The sequence below is a fragment of the Mus musculus genome, chromosome 11 (genome assembly GCF_000001635.26).
Source record: "Mus musculus strain C57BL/6J chromosome 11, GRCm38.p6 C57BL/6J".
NCBI lineage: Eukaryota > Metazoa > Chordata > Mammalia > Rodentia > Muridae > Mus > Mus musculus.
In genome coordinates this window covers 67,857,018-67,878,675 of record NC_000077.6, presented here as the reverse complement: position 1 = coordinate 67,878,675, position 21,658 = coordinate 67,857,018, and the positions used below count along the sequence as shown (strand labels likewise).

The window sequence follows — 21,658 nt, the reverse complement described above, 5'->3', positions numbered from 1 at the left end:
TACAACGTGCTCAGTCTATATAACGTTACGTGTGATCTCAGGCCTGACCATTTGGTATGAGATAAGCAATGGAGGAAGGGGGAGCTCTTCCCTGGGATGGACTGTTTCTTCCTTAGTTGCTTGTCCTTCTTTGTCTAGGGCGGAGGCCCTGTGCGGTTCACTCCCTCCGTGTTAGCGTGCCCTTTGCTGTTGTCCCTGTTCTAGTCTTGTTTAGGCAGCCATGTGGTTGAGACTTAATGGATGAAGCTTCCCTGACATTTCTAGGAGACAGTCTCACAGCAGACTTCCTTTTCCTCTGGCTCTTACTGTCTTCCCACCCACCCTTCCTCAGTGTTCCAAGCCCTAGGTGCAGGAGCTGTGTTGTAGATGTATCCAGCTGGGGCTGGGTACCACATGGTCTCTCGTTCTCTGCAGCTTGGTCAGCTGTGGTTTTCCGTATTCATTTCTCTCTATTGCGGAGAGAAATTTCTTTGGTGAGGAGTCAGAGCACCACTTTTTCTATGGGTATATGAGTAAACACTTAGCATACGGTTAGGGAGTATGCTGGTTTAGTAAAGAGGCAGTAGTAGGTGCCCCATACAGGGGATCATAGACAATCACCAGCTTCTTCATATAGGGGAGCACACCTAGTGGCTCCATAGAGAGGGCAATGGAAGTACAACATTTGAGTCACCGCATGTCTTAAAATGCCTTTGCTGCTACCCTTGACTGGCAGCCTGGTTGGACATAGAATTCTAGCTCAATGGTCATTGTCCCGTAGTCTTTGGACAGGGATGTTCCATGGGGAGTGGGGGTAAGAACAAGGCTCTTGCTTTGGAGATGGGGCAGCCAGTTTCCTTTCCTTTTCTGGGATCCAGTTTCTCTCTGGAAGCTTTCAGGTCCTTTATCACTGCTGCCCTGGAATTTCAGAGGCTGCCCCTCTGTGTGGGTCTTTTCATTCACCAGGACTCAGGAGGCAGAGGCTTGCTCTTCAGTTCTGGAAATGCCCTTGTATTTATTTTTAAAAATTAAAAAAAATGTTAAAAAATGACAACCTAAAGAGAGACCCTTAAACACACTGTGACCCTTAAACACACTATAGCTTCTACAATGAGTGTTTTTCCCCTCTGTTGCTGGGGAGGTTGCAAATGTAGAGGGTGGTTATAAGGGGAGAGGGAATGAGTAGAATTGGGGTGAGTGGTGTCTGATGTGAAATTCACAAAGAACCAATAATGAGTTTAAGAGAGAGAGAGAGAGAGAGAGAGAGAGAGAGAGAGAGAGAGAGCCTGTCTTAAGCTTCACTCTGCCATTCATTTTTAAGCACAAGATTTGAATATAAATCCATAGCTGAATTTTTTTCAGTTCATGATCTAGCTTAGTGGTTTCCACACTGGTATACAGAGGATTAGGGCACACATACTCATTCTTTTGCTTTGCAATATTGCTGCAATAATAACCTTTGATTTGTCATTTCCTCCATGAGAAGCTTTTGATAGGGGGAAATTTCAGAATGGAGGTAGCTAATTTGTATGTGCCTTTCTCATGCATGCTTAAATGGACATGCTTAAAATAGGAAAACAAAAATGTCCATTTTTAGCTAGAACTGATTTCTGTACACTCTTTTAAGGCCTGGAGTATTTGCTGGTCTGGCCAATCACTAAAAGTTGGCCAACTTCAGGACCAGTGGGTTTGGGGGCTGTGCACTGGGCTTGGAGGGCCAAGTGTTTATAGCTGGTTGGAGGTAGTCAGAATCATGTTCATCTTCCTGTAAATGTTGGGCTCCAGTCCTTAAGTAGGAAGAGGCAACCAGGAGACTCACTTTTCTCTTCCATGGCCATCAAGAGATGTGCACTTTGACATGTCTCAGTATAATCGGGTGAGCGGTGGATGATGGTACTGGCTGACCTTGTATCTTAAGGCCCTGTGTTAGGAGAGACTGTGCTGGACGAGATGACAGCGTGCACTCACCTTCCAGTGAGCAATCCTGGCTAAGATAACCGGGTTGGGGAACTTGTCTTTTTCTAGTTTTTACAGAAATCAGTTCTAGCTAAAAATGGACATTTTGTCGTCCTACTTTAAGCATCTCCATTTTGAGCTCCGCTGGTGGGAGAGCATCTTCCTGCCTTGGGGCTCTAAGCATTGAACTTGGGGTTTGAACCTTACAGCCTATTGCCGGAACTCCCTGGACGGCCAGTGGTACAGCTATGACGACAGCACAGTGGAGGCCCTGCGAGAGGATGAGGTCAACACCAGGGGGGCTTACATCCTATTCTACCAGAAGCGGAACAGCATCCCTCCCTGGTCAGCCAGCAGCTCCATGAGAGGTGTGTGCCACAGCTAGCTCAGAAGGGGCACAGCTCAGGAGGGGATGGGTTTGGAGGTCATATTAAGAGTTGAGATGTCCTGGGCCAGGGAGATGGCTCAGCTGTAAGGATGCTTGCCACCATCCTTAGCAACTTGAGTTGATCCTTTAAACCTAATCCTGCAAGTTTTCTTTGACCTCCGCACATGTGCTATTGGGACACACACACACCCCACATTCTTTTCCTAATCACTATTGGAAAATAGCCAGAGAAAATGAAGAGTCTTCTGGGTTTGGATCAAAACTATCTCAAGCCTGCCGTCCATTTATAGAAGGCAGACACTGAGAGAGGAATAAAACACGTAGATCCAGGCATGGTGACTCATGCCTATAATCTCATCCCAGGGGAAGCAGAGACAGGAGGATCATGAGTTTAGACTAGCCTGGGCTACTCAGGAAACTCCTCAAGTAATATGTAGTGTTTAACAAAAATAAAGCTCTTAGAGACGGCTAGAGGGAGGTATCCTTATATGCCCGTTATGGAGATTTGGTTGAACTTTATGTGTCCCTATAGGATGTGGTGCCATGGGCCCAGGGGGCAAATGCTGTCACTCTGACTATGGCTTTTGCTGTGACTACTAAAATCCTAGAAATATGGCTCTGGAAGAGTAGTCCCATTTAGGAAGCTAGGGTTGGCAACAAATAATTTCATAGAAGACATTTGAATGCACCAAGGAACCATCTTTCCTGTGTTCACTAGACATCATGGTTCCAAGGGTTCCCCTCTGGCCTTCACCCTTGTTTCTATAGTTCCCCTCTGGTTCTGTTCGTCCAGGGCTGAAAGATAGGAGTCATCTTGGGACTCTTGGGGTGGGCCTGGGAACCTGGTGGTAGAACAACTCTCCGCCTTCCTGCAGGCTCCTCGGAGATGTGCCAGATCCAGCTCTCTCTCTTGCTTCTTCTGCAGGTTCCACCAGCTCCTCCTTGTCTGATCATTGGCTCATGAGACTCGGGAGCCTCAACAACAGCACAAGGGGAAGCTTGCTGTCCTGGAGCTCGGCCCCCTGCCCCTCCATGGCCCGGGTACCCGACTCTCCTGTCTTCACCAATGGTGTCTGCCACCAGGACAAGGGTATGTGGTTAGACTGACTGTCTTTTTTTTCCCCCTGCTTTTCATTGTGAAAGTGTTGGCACCTCATATTGTGAACAGAAAGTTGGTTCTGATAAGAGGTGTGCTGGGGTCTTCCTAACACTCACTTGCCTCTCCATCCATCCATGATCCTCCTCCATCCACAGACACAGTGGCCCTTTTGATCCACAAGTTGTGTATTGGTAGTCAATCAACCATGGATGGGTAACAGAAAAAAAAATTAGACTTGTAAACATGGGCAGAGTATTTTCTTGTCATTTCCTAACAATAACAACTATGTATGTAACAGTTATACTGCATTGGGTATGATAGGGAACTGTGTGGTTATTTAAAGCATACAGGAATGTACAGGAATATAAAATACATAGGAGGTATGTGTCAGTTACATGCAAATACTACAACAATTTCTACTAGGGATTTGAGCATCTTCAGGAGCCAATCTTCATGAGCTCTGAGCAACCACTGTGCATCCTTTCTGTTCCCACAGAGCTTAGTACCTCATGGAGCAGATATGAAAGCTAACACAGCAATGCAATTTAAAGCAGGGACAAAGGGAAAGAGGTGAAATGGGATGGAGCTAGCAGAGGCTGGGGAGTATACAGGGAGCCCTGACTGGTACATGGGGGAGGTGACATGAGTAGAGGCCTCAGCAGGGGAAGAGGATTGATGCTCATGCAGAAGACTGGGAATATGTTCATTGCAGACGCTATGAACTATGGGCATGGGGTCGGGGAGGGGCAGAAGAAACCACAGCCTCAGAGCAGAGTGAGGAGGGCGGAGGGAGTGGATGGGCAGCTCACGGTGTGCCGTTTGGACTTTACTTCAAGTGCTGTGGATAGTGAGTGAGAGTTTGGAGCAGGGCAGTAGTCAATATGGTTTATAAATTACATTTTTTAACCTTTTTTTTTATTTTATGTGTGTGGGTGCTTTGCTTCCGTGTTAGTCTGTGCATCACATGTGTGCAGTGCTCAGACTAGAAGAGGGGTATCAGACCCCCTGGGACTAGAGTTACAAACATTTGTGAGGTGGGTCCTCCCTAGGTTCTATAGAGGAGCAATCAGTGCTCTTAACCACTGAGCCATCTCTCCAGCCCTGGTGTGTGTGTGTGTGTGTGTGTGTGTGTGTGTGTGTGTGTGTTTGAATGTTTTTCATGCATGGATATATGAGCACCATGTGAGGAGTGTCTAGTGCCCTTGGAGGGCGGAAGAGGACATCAAATTCCCTGGAACTGGAGTTATAGAAGGTTCTAATCCAATATGTGGGTGCTGGGAATTAAACCTCTATCCTCTGGATGAACAGCAAATGTTCTAACTGCTGAGCAATCTCTCCAGCCCCACCCTGGTTTGCATTTTAAAAGTCTACTCCATCCACTGCAGGAAGAATCCATCAGGGGCAGCCATGTATGTCAGACAGAAGGCCTATTAGGAGACTGTCTTGTGGTTGTAAGGTCTGGCTGCATGTGTCGAGGTCTTCTTGCATGGTCAGATGGTAGATAAACTAACTGAATTTGCTGGTGTTGGATGCAGCATATGAAAGAAGGAAAATGACCTAGGATGCCTTGGCCTTGGTTTAAGGTATAACTAACAAGGGGGATCATTGTGTAGTTGGTAAGATAGGAAAAAGTTGGGTAGGAACTGGGTCAGTTTTGAAAGAAGCCATATGATTTAGGGCAGGGAGTTTGAGACTCCAGCAGGAATTCGTAGCAGCATGAGGACCACAGGGACTAAAGTCACCAGCACACAGGCAGTGACAGCCGCAGTCTGACGGAGCTCTCCATGGGGATTAGGAAGCTAGCACAGAATGCAGACTGGAGACCAAGCCTGGCAGCTATATTGTGCAGGGCTTGAGTGGAGGTGGAGATAGAGCTGAGAAAGAGCGGCCAGGGCCAGGGGGTGCAAACCAGGTGAGGCTCCCAAGTGCTGGAAAAGGGCCAACTGTGTTCAGGACTAAGGGATGTGGAGCACCAGTCTGGCTGAAGGGCCACCAGTGACTTCCCAGGGGCATTTCTGGGTGGGAGGGAATAGAAGCCCAGTTTCAATGCAGAAAGTAATGGCACGGGTGTGTTTCATCATGTGACATGGTTAAAGGCCAGTAGCTGAAGCTGCATAAGAAGCCAGGATCAGAGCAGTGTCTGTTTTCCTGGGCTGAAAGAGCTGACAGCAAGCTCATGTTCAGGTGACCTCATCCAGTGGAGAAACTGCAGGAAAGCAGAGGACAGGATGGTTATAGACACAAGTCTCTGCATGTGTGTGTGCGTCTGTGTATGTGTATCTCTTTGGGCAAAGAAAAGTGGTCTCATAACTTTTAACATTTTCAGTCGGGTATGGTAGTGCACACCTTTAAATCCCAGTAGCAGGGAGACAGAGACAGGTGGATCTCAGTGAGTTCAAGGCCAGAATGGTCTACATAGTGAGTTGCAAGACACCCAAGGCTACATAGAGAAGCCTTATATCAAAAAGACCAAATTAAATTTAAAATTTTTGTATGTTTCTTTTAGTTCCTGTATTAGTCAGGGTTCTCTAGAGTCACAGAACTTATGGATAGTCTCTAGATAGTAAAGGAATTTATTGATGACTTACAGTCGGCAGCCCAATTCCTTACAATTGTTCAGTCGCAGCTGTGAATGGAAGTCCAAGGATCTAGCAGTTACTCAGTCTCACACGACAAGCAGGCGAAGGAGCAAGAGCAAGAGCTAGACTCCCTTCTTCCAATGTCCTTATATTGTCTCCAGCAAAAGGTGTAGCCCAGATTAAAGGTGTGTTCCACCACACCTTTAATCCCAGATGAAAGGCATAGCCCAGATTAAAGGTGTGTTCCTTAACTCGGAGATTCAATCTTCTGGAATCCATAGCCACTATGGCTCAAGATCTTCAAACCAAGATCCAGATAAGGATCTCCAAGCCTCCAGATAAGGGTCACTGGTGAGCCTTCCAATTCCGGATTGTAGTTCATTCCAAATATTGTCAAGTTGACAACCAGGAATAGCCACTACAATCCACCCCTTGTCAACTTGACACAAATAATATCTCATGTTCACATGAAACAATAACAAGGTTGTAAATACGCCTAACATGATATAACTATCCCTCGTACAATCGCAAACGCATTAGTAAATTTACAATGGGCATTCATATTACTTTATAATCCTCGTTTCTGCAACTGGTTACGTGGCCTTAATTGGTATTTATAACTACCTTCCTCTACTACCCATTCTGTATTTCCTTCACCTTCAGCCAGCACCTCAGCAGGTCTTGGCTCTTTTCCTGGAGGATTGACCCATACCTTCATTCCTGATGGGTCTGCGTCCTTTGTCATCCTGCTTGGATTAGGCTGTTGTAGTTTCCCATTGACTTTAATCACAGGACATGGTAGTACTAAGAGACGCCCTAAGGGATCTCCTGCACTCCAGACATAATCTTGCTTACCACCATTGTGAAGAGGTAATCCAATTTCCCCATGGTAATCTGGATCTATCACCCCTCCTAACACTGTTATTCCTTTTTTAGCCTGTTGGTTTAAGGGCATTAGAAGCCCAAAATGACCAGGGGGAAGTCTGAGCTTCCAGTTCAATGAAATGTTTGTTGTAGCTCCTGGTAGGAGCACTCCCCTCTCTGGAGCCAAAACTTCTAAGCCAGCAGAACCTAGAGTTATGGGGACAGGAAGCAAAAATTTTCCTAGAGGGTCACTAGGAGTGATAGTAAGTGGAACTATTCCGTTTTCCACCCCTTGATTCCTGGACCCATGAATCCTGGCTATGGGTGAAACTGTACCATATATCGAGCGCTGATTCAAAGCATATACTGCCTTCTGAAGAACTCTGCCCCAGCCTTCCAAGCTGTTACCACCTAATTGGCGCTGTAACTGCGTCTTCAAAAGGCCATTCCATCTTTCTATCAGCCCAGCTGCTTCAGGATGATGGGGAATGTGGTAAGACCAGTGAATTCCATGATCGTGAGCCCACTGTCGTACTTCTCTGGCTGTGAAATGAGTTCCTTGGTCAGAAGCAATACTGTGTGGAATACCATGACGATAGATGAGGCATTCTGTCAGTCCGTGAATGGTGGTTTTAGCAGAGGCATTACGTGCAGGAAAGGCAAATCCATAACCAGAATAAGTATCTACTCCAGTAAGAACAAAACGCTGTCCTTTCCACGAAGGAAGTGGTCCAATGTAGTCAACCTGCCACCAGGTTGCTGGCTGGTCACCTCGAGGAATGGTGCCATATCTGGGGCTCAGTGTTGTTTTCTGCTGTTGGCAGATCTGGCAATCAGCAGCAGCTGTAGCCAGGTCAGCCTTGGTGAGTGGAAGCCCATGTTGCTGAGCCCAAGCATAACCTCCATCTCGACCACCATGGCCACTTTGTTCATGTGCCCATTGAGCAATGACAGGGATGGCTGGGGAGAGAGGCTGATTGTCCACAGAACGGGTCATCTTATCCACTTGATTATTGAACTCCTCCTCAGCTGAAGTCACCTTTTGGTGAGCATTTACATGGGACACAAATATCTTCACATCCTTTGCCCATTTGGAGAGATCTATCCACATACTTCTTCCCCAGATGTCTTTCTCACCAATTTTCCAATTGTGATCTTTCCAAGTCCCTGACCATCCAGCCAATCCATTGGCTACAGCCCATGAGTCAGTGTATAATCGTACATCTGGCCATTTCTTCTTGCAAACAAACTGTAATACCATGTGTACTGCCCGAAGTTCTGCCCACTGTGAAGATTTCCCTTCACCTGTGTCTTTCAAGGTTGTCCCAGAAAGGGGTTGTAATGCTGCAGCTGTCCACTTCTGGGTGGTGCCTGCATAACGTGCAGAGCCATCAGTAAACCAGGCTCTAGTCTTCTCCTCTTCGGTCAGTTGATCATAGGGAACACCCCATGAGGCTATAGGTGCATGCTTGGCAGCAGATGGCATTGTAACAGGAGTAGAAACCATAGGCATTTGAGCAACTTCTTCATGTAACTTGCTTGTGCCTTCAGGACCTGCTCTGGCCCGATCACGTATATACCACTTCCATTTGATAATAGACTGCTGCTGTGCACGTCCCACTTTATGACTTGCAGGGTCTGATAGTACCCAGCTCATGATGGGTAGTTCAGGTCGCATAGTGACTTGGTGTCCTATTGTCAGACGTTCAGTTTCCACTAAGGCCCAATAGCAGGCCAAGAGCTGTTTTTCAAAGGGAGAATAGTTGTCTGCAGATGATGGTAGAGCTTTGCTCCAAAATCCCAAAGGCCTTTTCTGTGATTCACCTACAGGGGCCTGCCAGAGGCTCCAAACAGCATCTCTATCAGCCACAGACACCTCAAGTACCATCGGGTCTGCTGGGTCATATGGTCCAAGTGGTAGAGCAGCCTGCACAGCAGCCTGGACCTGTTGAAGGGCCTTCTCCTGTTCCAGGCCCCACACAAAGCTAGCAGCTTTCCGAGTCACTTGGTAAATAGGCCTAAGTAACACACCCAAGTGAGGGATGTGTTGTCTCCAGAATCCAAATAGACCCACTAAACGTTGTGCTTCTTTCTTGGTTGTAGGAGGGGCCAGGTGCAATAACTTATCTTTCACCTTAGAAGGAATATCTCTGCATGCCCCACACCACTGGACTCCTAAGAATTTCACTGAGGTAGATGGTCCTTGAATTTTGGTTGGATTTATTTCCCATCCTCTGATACGCATATGTGTTACCAATGAGTCCAAAGTGGTTGCTACTTCCTGCTCACTTGGTCCAATCAGCATAATGTCATCAATATAGTGCACCAATGTGATATTTTGTGTAAGATCCAAACGATCAAGATCCCTTCTAACTAAATTATGACACAGGGCAGGAGAGTTAATATATCCTTGAGGCAAAACTGTGAAGGTATACTGTTGGCCTTGCCAACTGAAAGCAAATTGCTTCTGGTGGTCCTTATGGACAGGTACTGAGAAGAAGGCATTTGCCAGATCAATAGCCGCATACCAGGTGCCAGGAGATGTGTTAATTTGCTCAAGTAAGGAAACTACATCTGGTACAGCAGCTGCAATTGGAGTTACTACCTGATTTAGTTTTCGGTAATCAACTGTCATTCTCCATGATCCATCTGTTTTCTGCACTGGCCAGATAGGAGAGTTAAATGGAGATGTGGTGGGAACCACCACCCCTGCATCTTTCAAGTCCTTGATAGTGGCAGTAATTTCTGCAATTCCTCCAGGAATACGATACTGTTTTTGATTCACTATTTTCTTTGGCAGAGGCAACTCTAAAGGCTTCCATTTGGCCTTTCCAACCATAATAGCCCTCACTCTACAGTTCAGGGAACCAATATGAGAATTCTGCCAATTTCTGAGTATATCTATCCCAATTATACATTCTGGAACTGGGGAAATCACCACAGGATGTGTCCGGGGACCTACTGGACCTACTGTGAGTCGGACATCAGTCAAAACTCCATTAATCACCTGCCCTCCATAAGCCCCTACTTTAACTGGAGGGCCACAATGTTTCTTGGGATCCCCTGGGATCAGTGTCAACTCAGAACCAGTATCCAGCAGACCCCAAAAAGTCTGATTATTTCCTTTTCCCCAGTGTACAGTTACCCTTGTAAAAGGCCGTAGGTCCCTCTGGGGAAGAACTGGAGAAAGGGTAACAGCAAAACCTTTGAGTGTCTTATCAAGATCCTTCCTCAGAGGAACCTGGCCACCCCTTCATTCAAGGGGTTCCGGATCTGCAAACTGTCTCAAGTCTGGAAATTGATTCACTGGCCGAGATTGCTGTTTACCACGATCTAATGTAGCCTTTCTTTCATTTGTTTGAGAATTTTTCTGCTTATACAGATCAAACAAATATGCAGTAGGCTTCCTATGTATTTCATTCCTGGAAACACCATGATTGATTAGCCAGTACCAAAGGTCCAAGCGAGTCATGCCATTATAAATTTCACCTCTCCTGTGCTGACCATTACTGGGTATGTTATTATAAACATTCTTTTGTCTACGCTGTCCATTATAATAACTAGGATCACCTTGTCTCCGGCGATTCAATGCTGCCACCTGGCCCTTGTTACCTCGGGATCCAACTAAACCCAGTGAATTTAATTCATCTAATTGAGCAGAAGCATCTCCAATGCTAAGATCTGGCACAAGGAAAAGGGAAAGAACAAAACCCTTCAAATGTGCTGGTGCCCCTCTCACCAATTTGCGTCTTATAGAGCTGGTGAAAGGCATATCTTCTGGACCTTCCCATTGTGGACAATTATGCTTTACACAATATATCCACTCTAGCATTGCAATTTCCCTAAGTCTTAAAATCCCTTCATCAACACTAAGCCACGGAATATCAGGCATCTCCAAGTCATTTCCAGTAGGCCATCTTTTGATAAACACCTCAGCCAACCATTCAAACAAACTTTTGACACCTTTTTTAACTATGCGAGCTTCCGTATTAAACCTAGAATCTCTACTCAGAGGACCCATGTCAATAAACTCAGCCTGCTCTAGTTTTATGTTCCTTCCACCCTTATCCCACACCCTTAAAATCCATTCCCACACATATTCACCAGGTTTCTGCTTGAATGAATTAGCAAACTCATTAAGCTCCTTAGTAGTGTAGCGAATTTCCTCATGGACTATACTTTCTACCTCCCCTCTAGGAGCCTGTTTTGCTTTGAGTCTGGTTACAGGTCTAGAAGAAACTATTGGTGGGCCGTGAGCAGACTCTGCAAAATTAATTTCCTCATGTGGGGAAGGCATTATTTCAAGAGGTGGGGCTGAGGGTACTACTTCCTCAGGTGGGGCAAACCCTTGAGAATCTGAGGATTCAAAATTCTCAGCTTCAACATGGTCTTCCCACACATCCCCGTCCCATGTTGTAGGATCCCATTCTTTGCCAATTAGAGCCCTTACTTTAACTGTCGACACACTCTGAGGCTGAGACTTGAATTTTCTCTGTAGTTCAGCCAACCTTACAATGAGAGTTTCTGTTTGATTTTCTGCAACTTGAGCTCTATTGCTACAAGAGAGAAGATTCTCCTCAAGGACACACTTAGCAACTTTTAAATCGTTTACTTGTGTCTGGAGCCTTTCGATTTTATCACACAACTCCTTCCTTTCATTCATCATTTTTTCCACAGATACTAAGAGCAGCCAGCCAGTAAAATCATTTTTCGATTTTTTCCCCATCTTGTAGAAAGCTTTGTGCACTGAATCACCTAATTCATTAAGAAAATCAAGGGCATTAGCTTCTTTAAGTTCGGAATATAGTTTCAACCATGGGTCTTCAAAATTCTCTGAGCTCCCAGGAGGGAGAGAATCTGGAGAGGTTTCAATATTTGAAAGTGCTGGTGGATCAACAAGCCAATTCCAGTATTTTAAAAGATTCATCCTTGTACTTCTGTTACTCTAGAACCACTCCTGGTACCAACTTCTGTATTAGTCAGGGTTCTCTAGAGTCACAGAACTTATGGATAGTCTCTAGATAGTAAAGGAATTTATTGATGACTTACAGTCGGCAGCCCAATTCCTTACAATTGTTCAGTCGCAGCTGTGAATGGAAGTCCAAGGATCTAGCAGTTACTCAGTCTCACACGACAAGCAGGCGAAGGAGCAAGAGCAAGAGCTAGACTCCCTTCTTCCAATGTCCTTATATTGTCTCCAGCAAAAGGTGTAGCCCAGATTAAAGGTGTGTTCCACCACACCTTTAATCCCAGATGAAAGGCATAGCCCAGATTAAAGGTGTGTTCCTTAACTCGGAGATTCAATCTTCTGGAATCCATAGCCACTATGGCTCAAGATCTTCAAACCAAGATCCAGATAAGGATCTCCAAGCCTCCAGATAAGGGTCACTGGTGAGCCTTCCAATTCCGGATTGTAGTTCATTCCAAATATTGTCAAGTTGACAACCAGGAATAGCCACTACAGTTCCTAATTTAGTTTTTAATATAAAATATTAATAGAAATTTATACAAATATAAATATCACATATATAGAAACATTATGCTAACATTGGTGATTGTGGCATTAATGTGTGATGCACTTTAACATATATAAGCACATCCTCTATTGAGTTCATATTATATAAAACATGCAGGTATTTTTACTAAACTAATATACTACTAGTAAATATGTACCCTAATTATATGTGCACATCTGATGAATAAAGTGAACGTAAAGTGAACATATTTATGGTAGAGAGTTTTGTGTTGGAGGTGTGGCTCTGTGGCGGAACACTTGCCTACCATGCACTGCGCATTGGGTTTAGTCCCCAACACCAGTGAAGGGAGGGAGGGAGAGAAGGAGGGAGGGGATAGAAAGATAGAAAGGAGGGAGGGGAGGACGGAAGGGGGTAGGAAGAAGGGAGGGGAGGAAGGAGGGAGGGGAGGTAGAAGGCTAGGAAGGTAGACCAGTGGCTCTGGAGTCCTTACTCCCTCATACCTATCTCATTCATTACTTCCCACTCTCCCAGAATCTATGCCAGATTAGTTTTACTGTGTTAAGTAAAGGATGGCCAGGGGCCAACTGTGACACACCTGTTGGACTTTATTCCAGGCACGGTGAGTAGCTATTGGAGAGTTTGGAGCAGGGCTGTAGTCAGTCTGGTTTATATGCACGTTAAAAATGCACGTTTGCAAGGATGAATTTTACCTGAGAAGCCATATGGCGTACAGGCTTTCTGTTTGCCTTATTTTGTTTACCACTGTTCTTGGGAGGCGCACCTGGTGTGCATAGCAGTGCATGGTTTTTTTCTTTTATTTATTTTACTTATAGATAAAATCAACCCAGAGATTCATAGTTTTCTGTTCAGAAGTTAGCGAGAAAGGCTCAAAGCAAAGACAGGGGTTAGGAAAAAGAGTGAAGGGTGAAGTAGGGCATCAACCTCTGCTCTCCATATGTTCACTAGGGAGTGGAAGTTCCTGTAGATGTAGCACAGATGTCAGCCCTGGAGAAATCTGACCTCTGCTGGTCAAAGGAAGTGTCTTGAATTACTACAGATTTTCAACCCCTGAGAACTGGTGGATTCTCTGTGAATCCATGCAGTGTCTCTGTGGGGCCCACGTGATGGATTATCTCTGGATGGCGTCTGTCTACCATTTGGCAGGCGGCACCGCCTCTCTTACCAGATTTTCCCACATTGTAAGGACAGGTCACATTTTATTCTAGTGGCTAGACTTAGGAGATTTCTCCAATTTGGAGTTATAATCAACAGTAACAGTTGGGTGTACTTAATCTGGAAATTCCACATGCTTCAAAATACAAAATCTCTTACCAATATCCTGCCATTACCTGTAGAAAATTTCATACCATGAAATCTTGTCTTGTGTACCAATTATTAAGAATATTATATAAATCAGAGGATGGCCTAGTTGGCCATTGATGGGAGGAGAGGCCCCTGGTCTTGCAAAGATCATATGTCCCAGTACAGGGGAAAGCCAGGGCCAGGCAGCAGGAGTGGGTGGGTTGGGGAGCAGGGCAGGGGGAGGGTATAGGGGACTTTCGGGATAGCATTTGAAATGTAAATGAAGAAAATATCTAATAAAGAAAAGAAAAAAAAAAACACTTGAAAAAAAGTACATAAAATAACTCTAAATTAAAAAAAGAATATATTACATAAATCACTTTTATGCTTGTACACACGGCATATATATACACATATATGTATATGTGTGTATGTATATATATATATGAATGATGCATAAAAAAGCTCATGTTTAGAGATGGGTTCTATCTCCATTATTCTACCTATCCCAACATCTGAAGAGATTTGAAACCTTCCACACTTCTGGTCTCAAGCACTCTGGATATTCCGACCTGTATTGCTGTGACATTTGGGCTCATGTCTTCTGCTGTGCATACACCTGTGTTTCTGTTGAGTCCATCCCTAGGAATGGAATTGCTGGGCCCTGGTCTATGTGCTCACTCACTAGCTGCTTGTTTCCATGTACTTCAGCCATCACTATATCTGAGAACACAGTTCCTGGCACATCCCAGAGTCCCAGTCGATAGCAGTGAGTGGGTCAGTGTGATGAGAGTCTTCTTGCTGCCTTCTGCTTTACGAGCTGGTGTTTGGCATTTTGGGTTCCCACCATTCAACCACCAGATGGAATGCTGTAGGTGCATGTGTGTGTGTGTGTGTGTGTGTGTGTCTTGAGAACCAGTCCAGGCCCTTACAGTTCATTTCCATAGAACTGAACTGGATGCAGCCAAATCTTGCTTTCACCAGGTATTTCTTTTTCTCACATTGTTCTGGCTGTACCTTTGGGAGAGTGCCTATAAACAAGGGTTCCAGCTTGTTCCTTCCTGTCAGTACTGCCTGTGAGAAAGTCATTGGTTTATCTCAGCCCTGTCAAAAGGCATGGCACCTCTCTCCCATGGAGAAATGTTTTGAACACCCTTCCTTTAAGAGGCATCTCCAAAGAATGGCCCAGGTTTTCAATAGGGTTTTCAGAGAAGTGTTAGGTACATCCCTGGGGATGCTGCAGAGACATAGGCACCCCACCTACAATGGGATGTGGCCTCTGCATCTGTTTCTGCCAGACAGACCAGGGCAAGGAATGGCAGCTTTCTTCCAGGCTCCTCCAACTGTCCTCTGAGGCTCTCAGCTGCCAACAATATGAAAACATTCAGATTTCTTCTGCTTGGATATTGGAAGAGCTCTGCTTTCCAAGGGAGCCTCCCCGCTAGTATTTCTTAATTAATGACTGATATGGGGGGGCAGCCCATTGTATGTGGACTAGTAGAGCCGAGTGCTATAAGAAAGCAGGCTGAGAAAGCCATGAGGAGCAAGCGAGTCAGCAGCACCCCTCCATGGCCTCTGCATCAGCTCTGCCTCCAGGTTTCCTGCCCTGACTTCCCTCAACGATGGGCTATGGATGTGGAAGTATAAAGTAAATAAACCTTCCCTCCCCAGCTTGCTTTTGGTCATGGCGTGTGGTCATAGCAATAGTAACCTTGACTAAGACAGAGTTTATTGGGGCTTAAAACTCATAGAATTGGGGCAAATATGAAAAGGAGGTGCTGGAGAGCCAAAGGAATATAAAAGCACCCTACCTTTACAACTGCAGGAAGATGTAACTATGTTTAAAAAAAAAAAAAAAAAAAGGAAAGGACGAAAGGAAGGAAGAGATAGATCTATCCCAAGGGGACCTTCCCAGAGACCGTTGTGAATAGAGGGCCCCGGCACTTAGGTGTCCCCAGCTTGTTAGGACAAATCCTTAGCCTGATAATCATCCTCTGTGGCTTTTCTTGGGCGTTAAAGGTTTTAGTAGGTCTTCTTCCTTCCCAGATAGTATGTCACTTCAGCTTTCATTCCCCTTGTGATGGTATCTGGGAATTTCAAGTATTCAAGACCGTGCGGTCGTCTTTTTTATTCTTTGTTTCCAATTTGGCGAATTATGGTCCAAGAATGAGCGTCTCAAATGTTATCTTCTTTCATGGAAAAGTCTGTTTTGTTATTTTATAAGTGCTCTGTGTACCTTTTTGAGGGCTTGAGCGCTTACTGTCATATATGATATTAGGTGATTGGTTGCTTTAGTCCTTTCCCCCATGTCACTTTAAATATGTCTCTTTTTGTTATTGTTTTGTTTTTGTATGCACAACTTAGTAATATAACCAATCGATATAACAACTATTTTCCCATCTGTAAATGTATTCCTGATTTTTAGCTCAATTCTCTCCTGTAAAGTATTCAGACGATGACTAAACGTGTATTCAGCAGTGAAGTTCTCATCTTGAGGAATCAGACTTTTTTCAGCTGTGATTCCAGGGAAATTCTAATTGAATGGGATGCACTGTTTCACTTGACTTTAGCCAAAGGGAGGGATATGAATGTCTCTTTAGATATGTATGTTTCTTTAGAATGTACAATTCCTACCATGCTGGCATGTGGCAGGAATGACACAGTGAGGACTGAGGAGCAAGGAGCTTTGGGAGAGTGCCAAATGGGACCTGCAGGGTGCTGTCACTGACAGCTACAGGTAGCTGGCAAGAAAAAAAAAAAAAAGAGTGGAAGACCTGGTGGGGCTGAAAAACCACAGCTGAGTGGATACAGAGAGTACAATAGGAGACAGCTGGTTCTCAGGTACACCCCAAGCACTGGACTCTAAGCTGTTCATCCCTAATCCATGGCTCTTTTGTAAATGCCTCATGTATGTAGCCTTACAGTGACTTCTGTTTGAGGTTCAGGTTCTTCAGACCAAAAACAAAAAACAAAACAACAACAAAAACAAACAAACAAACAAAAAACCAAAAAACAAAAAACTTGTTGGTTGCTGTTGGTTTCCTTTCCTAATTAATTTGCAAGTTCTGCTTTTCTTCCTACCTTGTTCCTGGGTGCTTTCTCGGTGTTGACAATCAATCACGTTTTCCTGCCATTAGAAGTCGGTAAGAAACCAGCTGTTTCCTGCCAGGCATTCTGCTTCCTCATCGCCTTTTCTCTCTTCTCCAGTAACCCTGGAGCTGGAGCCGCGCCCTTCCCTCCCCTCTCCCCTGACATCCTTCCCACAAGGAGAGGTTTGAAACCCTTCCTCCATCTCCCTCTGCCCCATTGGGGATTCTTCCCCCCATTGTGCTGCAATAGTTCATCCTGTGTACCCGACTTGGCTTGAGCTGACCTTCCGAGGCTGCCTGGCCTTCCCTGTGGAGGATAGACTGTTCGTGGAATGCACTGTGGGATGCACTGTGGTTTCGTGTTTGTCTTCTCTGCCCTCTGCCCTGAGATCTCTGCTCTGCCAGTGTTTGTCAGAGCCCTTCAGGCACTTGAGCTCTTAAGTCCTTAGCAGACAGAAGTATTTCCTTCACCCCAGTGGGTGGTAGCCTGGCTGGCCTGGGGCTCTGGGGTTGCAATTCTTTGCTTTCTGCATCGGTAGCTGGTTTCCCACGATCTCCTTGCCCCAGGGCTGCAGGTGAGAAGCCCAGACTGTTCTTTTTCACGTGAGTGTCTCTTGTTCTCCCAGGCTGGAAGTTTTTAAGATTCTCTCTGACCTCAGAGTTCAGAAATTCTAGCACATGCCTGGGTGTTCAGCCCCACCCCGCACCCAAATGCCTTCCTTCTGCACACTCAGGCCTTTCTTTGGGACTTTGTCTTGTATTTCCCTTGAGTTATTGTCTTTTGCCTTCAGATTCCTCTAGTTGTTTGCTGTGGCTCCTGGTTCTACCCCCTCACTCTCCTCCGTTTTCCCATGTGGTCTTATGACTGCCCTTTTGCTCCAAGATCAGAGGCGTCCAATCTTTTAATGTGATGGTTTCACTTACAAGTATGCTGAGTCATATTTATAACTATCCTGGGACAGGTGCAGGCTCCTGGTTACACACCTACTGGGATGTGAGATAATTCTTATCTATTTACTGACTCATGGGATCTTAGCGGTGACCCTGTAAGCCTGGTTAGGTCACACCCTGATGCTGTCTCTCTCCCTCAGGGTCATTGGTTGCACAGCTCTGTGCCTTTAGGAACTGCTCTTCTGTGTTGTTGCGGCTGCTGCTCTTTGTTTTGTTTTGAGTTATTCTGTTTCTGGGTCCTCTCTGTTGTCATTTCTACTTTGGGGCCAACTCTCACTGTGGAACACTGGTTGGCCAGGAACTCAGTCTCTCAGCTTCCTGAGTGATGGGATTCTAGGTTGTGAGTAACCACACCCATGATGGACCCTGTTGTTGCTTTTTCTGTTTCTGCCCACAAGGCTTTGCTCTTCCCTCTCTAGAGCAAAGGGACACTTGGGGTGAGAGAAGGGACGGTGACTTTGGCTCCCAAGGGATGGTGGTTGACATCCAGCCCTTCTCTTGCCCACTTCTGTCCAACTGGCTCAGTCTCAGAGGAAGAAGAGTAGCCCTGGCCTGTCTGTAGACATTGCCTGAGCTTCTCGGGCACCACCAGAAAATTTGGGGTCAAGTTTGTTTTAGATTGCCTCTGCCGTCCAGGCAGAAGTAGCTGCCAGGCTGTCAAGAGACATGAGAGCAAAAGGGACAACTAAACTAGGAGCAGAGAGGGGCTGGAATTGTTTTTGATATTTAAAGTCAGTGGCAGAGATCTTCAAATATGGATTGGAGTTCAGAAGCTGTCCTGGGTGCACATAGCATGGGCGCTTCTCTCCTGGGTTCCAGCTCTGGTTGTCTTTGATGCTCGCCTGACACAGCAAATTCACTTCTACCCCAGGGTCTTTGCATCTGCTGCTCCTGAAGTCTGGAACTCATCTTCCTCAGATCTCCCCCTGCCTCCCTTCCTCCTTTCCCCCTTCCTCTTTCACTTAGGTCTCTCAGATATTGCTCATTCCTCGTGCCCCACCCTCCTCTTCTTCCTGATCCCACCTTGTTCACTGTAGCCTTTATCACCCACTGTGTTACACAATATCTTATGTTTTGGTTTTTGTCAAACCCCAAGGGCACAGTCACTTTCTACTTGCATTTTTGTTATTGTTATGATACAGGGTCTCCCTATATAGCCCTGGGTGGGCTGAAACTATGTAGACCAGGCTAACCTCAAACTCACAGGGATTAGCTTGCCTCTGTCTCATTGATTGCTGGGATTAAAGGCATGTGCACCATCTTGGATTCTATTTGTATTTTTCCCCAAGCACTGAAAAAAAAATAGTCTTTAGCATACAGTAGGCTTTTCTTAAATATTTTTGGGATAAATTAATGGGTGGATGTTAAGATGTGATGGAAACCCTTAGGGATATTGAAAGTACTTGACCCATTGAAGATGAACTAAGGATGGGGAGAAGAGGCCCTAAGGCTCCTGCCAGCAGCACGGTGTGACCTCAATTTGGAGATCACATCACTGGCCCAAGGAACAGAAGTGACTTGAGAATCAAGGTGTCTGTACGCAGACGGGAACAGAGGAGGCATCTCTTGGAGCAGCCGCCCTATGGTTGGTTGGAGGCTGTATGCCTCAGCAGACCAAGGACCCACCACAGAGGGGTCCTGTAGGGCCTGAGAAGGTGACTGTCTTTTGCAGGGTGTCTCCAACCTCTAAGAAGATGCAGCTTAAGACTGTACACCTTGGGCTGGAGAAAGAGGTGGCTCCGTGGTTAAGAATGTTTGTTCTTGCCAAGGACCTGGGTTCAGTTCGCAGCAATGACGTGGCTGCTCACACCTATCTGTAACTCCAGTTCCAAGGGACTGACACCCTTCTCTGACCTATGCAGGCAGGCACCAGACTCTCACACAGTACACATATATGTAGAGACAGACACACATAGAATAAAAATAAATAAATGTTTTTAAAAAAAAAAAAAAAAACAAAAAAGACTAGCTCCTTTGTGGCTCTCAGGCTCCCTGGATCCCAGTCTCCTTCCACGCTCCCAGATGACCCATCTCCCAGAGGAAAGGCTGGAGAAGAGGCGGGCTGCTTGGTAGTGAGCAATGCCCGTAAGGGTACCTGCTGCTTTTTCTCTCTGCTTATACCATTTACTTCTCAGTTTATCTAAGGTTCTCCGTCCCCACTCCCTCAGATCCTGTTACGGGGCGATAAATAGATGAAAAGAAATAAAGGGTGCTTTTTGTCCAAAAAGAGGCAAGCTGAAGGGGTCCTTTGGGTGTGTGTCCTGTGGGTTGCTGTCAGCCCTGGCCCAGGGCCCTTCCACACCAGGAAGAAGGGAAAAGTAGTTATTTACGGCAGCAACCAGGTCCTCTCGCTCCCTGCCAGGGCTCCAGGCCACTCCACCTGGTGAAGGGCGAGAAGCCACAGCTTTGTCCTCCTGATGCAAAGCTTCCCTCTCTGCCCTTCTCAGGGCGGTGGACGAGGAACAAGAAAACTTCACACACACCCCAGCCTCCAGAGCTGTGTTTTATCTTTCCCCAGGTGTGGGGATTGAATGGCGGAGCCACAAGGTCAATGCAAACTGAAATGACAAAGTATTTTGGGTGGAATTAGGTCTATTCCTAGCCAGTCTAAAGAAAAGCTCTAAAGAAAAAGATATCAAAAATGGCATGTGAAACCCCCGACAGGCGAGAGCCCCATGAATCCTCTCTGCCATCTGCCTGAGGCTGGTTCCGTACTTTTCCCCTCCCCCTGGGGGCTGCTTTCTCAGCTGCTGGGCAGACTAAGTGTCCTTGTGCACTTAGATTCTTATCCCAGCATTCGCTGTGACTTTTGCTCTCCTTGACCTCACACCTGTGTGCCTGAGAATCTCAGGACATCCCCACATGGGTGTTTTGTGGCCAAAGTCCTTGACTATCTTTAAAGTCAGTGTCTGTCATAGACCTCTGGGACTGTTGTAACAGAAATACGCTGGGGTCTTACCAGTGACAGAAGTTTATTCCTCATGGCTCTGCAGGATGGAATCGGGGGGTAGTTAGGTTGGGTTATGGTGAGTCCTCTTCTTTGATGCAGTCAGAACTCTGGTTCTTCCTACCTCTTCTGATAAGGACACTGTTTTAAAGCTATGACCTTGGGGTTAGAGTTTCGACTTAAGGACTGGGAGGGATGTAAGCTTCGGCCGATGATAACACTCTAAACTCCATGAGCAGCCTATGGTCAGCAGCCAGCTGTGGTCGCCAGCACCGTGCTTATGTACTTGACCGACTAGCACGCAGCCTACATGGAGTAGGGGCAGCGCATGTCAGGCGCCAAGCAGTCCCGGCAGTGTGGCGATGGTAACACCACTTGGGAAGGGCACTGGATGCTGATCACCGTATGTTCTTTTTAGAAGGGCCGAGCTGTAGAAAAGAATTAGGAAAGTAAGTAATGAAGTAGCAACACTCTCAGCCCCTCCCCATTTCATCACTTTGAGAATCCGTTTCTCTAACCTGCTGTGTATGTCCGTCTTCACATGCATGCATAGTACATTGTGTGTGTCTGTGTCTGTGTGCATGCGTGTGCGTGTCTGCAAGTTGAATCACAGTGCCTTGTAGGATTCTAACCTACTCACTTAAGACTATATACCAAAACCACTTTCCCAGCTATTTACAGGCAATTGCAAACTACAATAAGACACAAAGGCAGCACTGGTAAATTGGATAAAATGAAGCCTACAGTTACTTTGTTTTCTTTTGGGCTCAGTATGGGATATGTGACAGACATCCTTTCATTTTAAAGTAGAAGTACCCAGTTTTGACCCAATTTAAGAGACATTTGGTAAACATTCTGTCCTTAGACATAGTTAAAGATAGATGATAATAATGTTAGACCTCAGGGCAGCTGACTCAGTGAACCCCTCGGTGGTCTGGCTGTAGGGCACGTGGATGTAGTCAGCCCTCAGCATCATTTTCTTATCTGCTGATTCAGTCAACTGCAGGCAGGTTCAGGAGGTGGCGGG

At 45.8% G+C, this 21,658-nt stretch overlaps 1 protein-coding gene across 4 annotated transcripts in view; it reads left to right on the top strand.

The window, feature by feature from the left end:
- Positions 1–21,658, top strand: part of Usp43 (ubiquitin specific peptidase 43) — a 67,631-nt gene that overhangs the window by 43,478 nt on the left and 2,495 nt on the right. For all 4 annotated transcript variants that reach the window (NM_001291049.1, NM_173754.4, XM_011248915.3 and 1 more), the window contains 2 exons: positions 2,145–2,303; positions 3,249–3,413. In NM_001291049.1, coding sequence (NP_001277978.1) covers positions 2,145–2,303; positions 3,249–3,413 — 324 coding nt within the window. The remainder of the gene's footprint in view (positions 1–2,144; positions 2,304–3,248; positions 3,414–21,658) is intronic.